At 39.8% G+C, this 7,720-nt stretch overlaps 1 protein-coding gene across 1 annotated transcript; it reads right to left on the bottom strand.

The window, feature by feature from the left end:
• Nucleotides 1-677: 677 nt before the first annotated feature.
• Nucleotides 678-7,389, bottom strand: TAS2R60 (taste 2 receptor member 60; the record flags this gene model as incomplete). Its single annotated transcript, XM_082400492.1, is given in 4 exon segments — nt 678-6,889; nt 6,893-7,011; nt 7,014-7,179; nt 7,183-7,389. Coding segments are annotated over 4 exon segments (945 nt in total). The 3' UTR covers nt 678-6,436.
• Nucleotides 7,390-7,720: the final 331 nt, after the last annotated feature.

Here is a 7,720-nt window from a genome sequence, read left to right as displayed (position 1 = left end):
AATCATCCTTAAATTCCTAGATTAAACTCTATTTGATAATAATTTAACGTACTGCTGGACTTTGCTTTCTAATTTTGTTTGTTTGTTAGGCTCGTTTTCATGACTATTCCATTGGTATTTGCAAAGAAGTTGTGTTTTCTGAGTGTGTACAATTTGACATCTATCAATAAAAGCTAATTTATTTGATTATATTTATTTTTTTCTCTATTTGACAAAGGTAAAATCTTTTAGTGATTCTGTTTATATTTCTTGTAATTTGTACTTTATAAATAAGGTTATGTTATTTATCATATATTCATACCAATTCTATCTTAATTTTGCATTTTACCTCTTAACATTAAAAACTTATCTTGTGGGCTTCCCTGGTGGCGCAGTGGTTGAGAGTCTGCCTGCCAGTGCAGGGGACACGGGTTCGAGCCCTGGTCTGGGAGGATCCCACGTGCCGCAGAGCGGCTGGGCCAGTGAGCCACGGCTGCTGAGCCTGAGCGTCTGGAGCCTGTGCTCTGCAGCGGGAGGGGCCGCAATGGTGAGAGGCCCGCGCACCACGATGAGGAGTGGCCCCCGCTCGCCGCAACTGGAGAAAGCCCTTGCACAGAAACGAAGACCCAACACAGCCAAAAATAAAAATAATAAATAAATAATAATAAAAATAAAAAATTAAAAAAAAAAACAAACTTATCTTGTTATCTCATTGATCATTTAGGTTTAAATTTCTTTTGTTTGCATTTACTTGACATGTTATTTTTCATTCTTTTATTTTCAACTCTTTTTTATGGGTCTTAGAAATATAAAGTTGTTTTTGTTTTTTAGACAATCTGAAGACCATTGTCTTTTAGGTGTAAAGCCCATTTTTATTTAATTATATATCCAATATGCTTAGTCTTAGTTCTAGCATATTATTTTATGTTTTGTGTTTTGTTTTTAAAGGGTTTCTTTAGGATTTTTATATTTGTTGCATGTTTCTTCATTTTTGTTTGTGGTTCTATTACTTCTAAGGAAAGTATGTTTTTTTGTTCTAGTGCTTACCTTTATAAATATAGTTTTATATAATTTTCTTAGTCCTCTGCTTCTTTTGATCAAATCTGTTGGTTACTACCTATGAGCAATAATGAAAAAAATAATTAACTATGTTACAATAGTCTGTGACTTCCATCTTGCTGGCACTCTCTCTTGCTGACACTTTCTGTGTCACCTTCCCATTTATTCACTCTGATCTATGGAAAAGGCTATGTGGCCAGGAACTTAAGGAGGCCTCCAGCCAACAGCTCATAAGGAGCTGATGCCTCAGTCCAACAACCCAGGAGAAACTGAATCCTGCCAACAGCTATGTGAGTGATTTGGGAAGTGGCTCCTTCACAGTGCAGCCTGGAGATGACTGTAGCCTGTGAGACCCAGAGCCAGAGAATACAGCTGAAATTCTCAACTGTATTATGATGTGCCTGGATTCCTGACCTACAGGAGTTATGAGTTTGTAGTAAAGTTTGTTTTAAGCCACTAAGTGTCAGGGCAATTTGTTAGATAGATCATCAATAGGTAACTAACACATGCATACTAAGGGGCTTTTGCATTTCAAGGTGCCTCTTTTCTGCAGAAAGTGTATTTGTGCTGGAATATTATCTCTGCCCCCACTGGGCCCTCTCACTTCTCTTCATACTTATTTTTACCTTCTTTCTTGACTTTAACTGATCTCATCTGTGACTGGTAGTGGTATCACATAATTTGAAATTTCTGGATTATTTGTCTCTTAGCTTTACTGAAAATGCAGTTTTCAAAGTCTTTTTCAACTTTCTATTGCTTTTACGTGTTTTCCAGAGAAAGAAGAGGGAAAAACATTGACTCATGCAGCTGTGTTTATAGCAGAAGTCTTATTGTTGTTTTAGTTTGCATTTCCTTGATCAACAGTGATGATAAGCTTATTTTCACACGTTTACTTGGCAATCTTTATTATATATTTTCATCATTAATCAACATTCTATTAGTTTGTCTGTCTTTTTCTTATTGATTTGTAGAAGCTCTTTGTATATTAGAGATATTAGATTTACCTTTCTGTTACTTGTCCTTTAAAATTGAAAAGGACTTCAGTGATCCCTACATTTATAGAATTTGTTATTTAAAAAGTTTAAAATTTTTCTGTAGTCAAATTTACCAATTATTTCCATTATGACAATATTTTGAGTCTGACTTAAGAAGACCTAAGAAAACAGGGGTTTAGGATTGTAGGAGCTGAAAGGTAATACATACTCTATGATGACACCCAAAAGGGTGGGGAGAAAAGAGTCAATATTTCTGTAAAATATAAAGGCAGTATTTTATGGAATAAAATATTAGAAAATTAAATTATCAAGAAAGGGGAGCTTTTAAAAAATTAAATAACATTTACATTAAAAATCATCTATGTAGGATCTAGGATAAAATGTTGGCTCTATATTTGCTGCAACACTATTAAATGACTATCTTTTCCCCCCACTGATTTGAAATGCTTTACTTATCAAATATAATTTTCCATGTAACTATTATCTGGATTGTCTGCTGATGTACTTACCTATTCCTACACCAATAACACACTGTTTTACATATTATAGCACTAAAGTATCACAGTTCTATCATACACTGACCATGAGACCTCAGTAAACTCCTCTAAACCTCAGTTTCTACTTTGCAGTGTTTGTTTGAGAATTAAGTATATAAAGGATATAAGTAAATAAATTTTCTGGCCCCATGCCTCACACAAAATAAGCATTCACAAATGATTGTTATTAATACCATCATAAAGCATGATGAAATTAGACTATAGGCAAAAATTAATGATAATAATATTACTAGATTTTTTTTAACATCTTTATTGGAGTATAATTGCTTTACAATGGTGTGTTAGTTTCTGCTTTATAATTACTAGGTATTTTAAAAATACAACAAACCCTACTTCTCTTTTATATTTCCCTGTGTGTTCAAGTTCCAAGGGAATTTCTCCGTGTGGGGAGATCATTCAGATTCTGGTAGATGTTCCATCTCCTAGCCTAATAATATAGAGTGGAAGGAACAAAGAGTAGTTGATAGTTTGCTTAGGAAAGGTCCACTGGGTCAGTAACCAAGGGGAGAAATGGCACTTCCCTTATATTTCCAGAGGAAGGAGCTTCACAGTTGCTTAGCAACATGTAAATGCATAAGAAAGAAGGAAGGTAAAGGTATCACAAAATTAGGCAAATTTTACTCTCTCATCCATTTATTATTCCTACATTGTGCATAACTCAAGAGAAACAGAATATATGTTTGACCTCCAAAAATAAGCTGGCCAGACAGTGAATGGCATACAGCTCAAATATAACCATAAAAATATAATTGGTAGTAGTGGGTAGCCCAGATTATGTATATACAGACAAAAGTACATGTGCTTACAGCTGGATTCCAGATGCGAGAACCATTCTGTTCAAGTATTTATAAGTGCTTCAGGAGACACATGGAAGACTATGAGGCAGCCCACACTTTCCAGAACTTTAAAATCTACTAAGGAGAATAAAATGAGTATACAGATCACACCACCACAAGGCAGAATTCATGTCACAACTGAGCAACACCCCACTTGTATGTCCTCTGAAGTGAGAGATCAAAGCTTGAGGTGTGGGGGCGCCCAGAAAAGCTTCCCTGAAGAGAAGCCATTTGAATTAACCTTTAAAATTAAACAGGAAAAAAAATTAAATAGGATTTTGACAGGTAGATGTGGGATAAGAGAACACATTTCAGCACGTCATGGAGGAAGTTCCAGGCATGTCCAGAACAATGATAACCCAAATTTTGCTGCAAAATAGGGTTGGTTCTACTAGAATGGAAGCAGTGAAAGATAAAACTATTTCCACATTGTGTAGGTCCATGAATGCCAATTTAGGGACACGTGCTTTAATTGATAGGCACTGAACAGTGATAAGGGTGTGGGTGAAATTGTCAAGAGATCAATCTGGTAATGGTACTTTTGACTGGGGGTCGGGGGAGTGTGGGAGAGAAGGCACTGCAATGAAGCAAGTGGTGAAAAAGAAATATAAGCAGTCTAGGTGGGAGAAGAGGACAGTCTAATCTAAGGTAGGATCTACAGGAACAGGAAGAAAGGAACAGATAATAGAGATACTACAAGGATACCAATTGAAGACAAGTTGCTGATTAGATAGAAGGGTTCAGTGGAGAGTGAGGAGTGAAAACTAACTCAGAGTTGGTCAGTCTGATTTATTAGATATCAATAATAGAAAAAAATAGATTCAATTGGGCGGTGGAGGGAAAGAAAGAGGAGGAAGAAAAAAAGGACAGCTGTTACAAACTTGCTAAGTTTGAAGTGCTCATGGTACTATCAGATAGAAATGCTCAGCAAGCAGAAAAAAATATAGGCTTAGAGTTTTGAGGAAGGTCAAGGCGTTGGTGATTATTCACATGAAGGTCATAATTGAAACTATGTGAGTAGATGTAAACATGAAGGAAAAAGGAGAAGATTCATGTCAAGGAAGGAAGAGGGCTGGTGAAGGAAAAAACCGAGTCAAGATGATGAACAGATAGTGAGGAAGACACGAAAGGAGCCGCAGAGCAGGGAACAGAACTTACTGCAGCATCTGAGAGGCCAAGAGAAGGACTTTTCGGAAGACATGTGGGTAAGCAATTACTGGTGATGTTTATTTTCCTGCTTTAAAATCTTCTACCAAAATCAGGTATTACTTTTTGTAAAATATTTTAATCCGTTTTTTTAAGAAATCATTTTTTATTAAGAGAGGCAACTATTACAGAGACACATGAAAATGGGGGCTGAGGATAATACCACGTTTAGGGATCAGGAACTCATGTGCGTCCTTTAGAAACACATTTCAACAGAAAGGGCAGCAGGAGATTTTAAGTGCCCATGGGGAGACTCTCAGCAAGTGACTAATTAGTAGGATGATAACTTGAGGGAGTGAAAGAGTGGAGGGGATTTTTTTGGGGGGAGAGAAGGTAAGAGGCACATTGAAGAAGGGAAGGACAGTAAAGAGGAAAAGGTTGAAGACTGGTGTAGAAGTGGGAATTCTTAACTCAGCAAGGGATAGAAAAGAGGCAGGAGAGCATGGCGCTAGGATAGCATGAATGTTAGCCTTGAAAAACCAAAAGCAGGGACCTGTCTTCTAATACAGAGGGAAGGGGGAGGAAAAACAGGAAATGAGGCTGAGAGATTTTAAAGCAAATACAGGGACATTGAGGGATCTCAGTCTGAATGGTTCAAGAGGTCACTGAGCTTAAGGAAAGTTTGAGAAAATCTGTGAAAGGCAGAAAAGCAGTCTACGTGCTTCATCAAACCAAGCCGGGAGTCTTCTTCTTAAATCTTATGCATCAGAAACAGATGAACCTCTCCATGTCAAAAATTTTAGTAGGTCCCAATAGCAACATAAAAGAAGTCACATCTGGGTTCCTGGACCTTAACATTTATAGAACAGACTAACTGACTGGGCTATTGTAGAGGACATAAACCATATATAAATCATAAACCCCTAGAATTCAGGGGGATCTCAAAAGGTAATCTGCGAATATACAAATCCCAGGTAACACACACAGCTGCACACATGCACAAATCACACCATGCTCTGTAAAGAGAGTTCAGACACCAGGAACTCTTGCATGAAAGGAAAGAGAGCTTCACTGCACTAGATGGCTAGAAATGAGTTAAGGATGAAAAAGGAAATATGGTTTTACAGGATGAAGCCACAGGAAAACTGAGTTTCCAAAAATCTTCTCCAGTCTGATTCAACAGATAAAAAGTGAATCGTGGGCTTCCCTGTGGTGCAGTGGTTAAGAATCTGCCTGCCAGTGCAGGGGACATGGGTTCGAGCCCTGGTCCGGGAAAATCCCACAGGCCGCGGAGCAACTAAGCCCATGCGCCACAACTACTGAGCCTGCGCTCTAGAGCCCGTGCTCCAAAACAAAAGAAACCACCGCAATGAGAAGCCCGTGTGCTGCAATGAAGAGTAGCCCCCACTCGCCGCAACTAGAGAAAGCCTGCGTGCAGCAACAAAGACCCAACACAGGCAAAAATAAATAAAAATAAAATAAATTAATTATTTTAAAAAAAGTGAATCATGTGTCAGGATCCTTGCATCCAGTTTCCAGAAGGATAATTTTAAACACCAAGAGTTTAGTCACAGGGAAATAAAAGTTTCCTGCTTCTTTGGCCACATCAAGTCCCACAGGGAACATTTACTATATCAGCTGAGTGCTGAGTGCAAATCAGTGCACTTGCTGAGTGCAAATCAGTGACACTAGACCACTAGTTCAGTACATTCCATCTCACCTTGAAATCCTATTTCACTGAAATCATGAAATGCATCAAAGAGGAAAAGAGCATTAAATGTGGCAAAGAGATTTAAAGAAGCAACGTCCCGTTCTACCCAGGCCTTCTGCAGTAGAGTCTCTGAGGCTTTTCATCAATTCCAACTCAAGATGCCCCAAGCCCTGAGGAGCAGCCCCTCTCTAGCACAGCTCTCAGCCTGCGGTCACTCAAGAAAAGAACAATGGGGCGGACTACTGTGCACAGATAAATCACAGCCTGCCACACCCAGTACCTGAATTCCAGGGATGGAAACACACCTGAGGCACTGAGCACCAGTGACAGAAAACAGGAAACGAAGAGGACAGCAAAGGAGATGAGAGCCAGGAGAGCCTTGATGTGTGCCTGGGTGCTGGGATCATGAGAGCCTGAGATGGACAGGGAGACCTTCATGGTGTGTCTTCCCAGAGATGTAATGAGCAAAGCCGTGCCAGCGATGAAGACAACAGTAGGGACTGTCCAGGTAACAATTTTCAAAGGGAAGAAGCAGAGTCTCTCATATGTTCTCATAGCATTCCCAGTGGCATTCCATGATTGCAGAGCCCTCTTTAAATAGTTCTGCTATACTCTCTGGTTGCCTATGAAAAACAGAACGGCGCTGAAGCTGGAGAGCCCCACAGAGCTGAGCAGCATCCATGGAACCAATGCGGACACCATCTGCTTTAGCCAGAGGAAGACGGGGGGGTGAAGGTTGCGATTTTCACACAGTAGAAGACACTGAGCCAGGTGGAGAACCATAACGTGACAGCATTCAAGAAGTCCCACTGAAAGGCTAGGAACTGGAATACAGGGTTGTATGGGAAGGCTATTGGATTCAGGAAAATATAAACGTTCTTACTCATCACCACCCATCACAGACAGAAGCTAGAGGCTCCCAGGCTGACCAATAACTTATTGCAGGGTGACAAAGTTCTCTGCAGCAACCACTCCATGCCCAGTGCCACGGTGATTAAGCCATTACCCACCACTGCCACCAAGCACAAAAGGAATAAAATGATAGCAAAGGTAAAGGCTCTCTTATCAGCCAACTGAGGTCCTGGAACCATGTCCTCTCCACTCATCTCTCCTGCAGACAAGATGGGTCCCAAGACTTCAAAGTCTATTCCTGTAGGGTGGCTCTGGAAGGTCCTGTATGATGCTGGTCTCTCCAGCTTCCCTACATACAGAGGATAAAGTAGAGGATGTGGGCTATCTGAGGAGGGTGAAGAGGTTTCTTCTTCTCAGAATAGATGCAAATATCATTAAGGCTCAGTTTCAAAAGTCCCCCTGCCTGCCCATGAATTTGCCTGTCCTTCCTCTGCCTACTGTCTGCCCATATCAACACTGGTGTGGATACTATATCAAGCCCTTGCATTTGGCATCCCTTACATGGGAGCTTATACCTCTCTAAAC

The sequence above is a fragment of the Balaenoptera borealis genome, assembly GCF_965194805.1.
Source record: "Balaenoptera borealis genome assembly, chromosome: 7".
NCBI classification, from domain to species: Eukaryota; Metazoa; Chordata; class Mammalia; order Artiodactyla; family Balaenopteridae; genus Balaenoptera; species Balaenoptera borealis.
The sequence above is the reverse complement of the archived record's forward strand: the minus strand, read 5'-3'. Positions and strand labels throughout refer to the sequence as shown.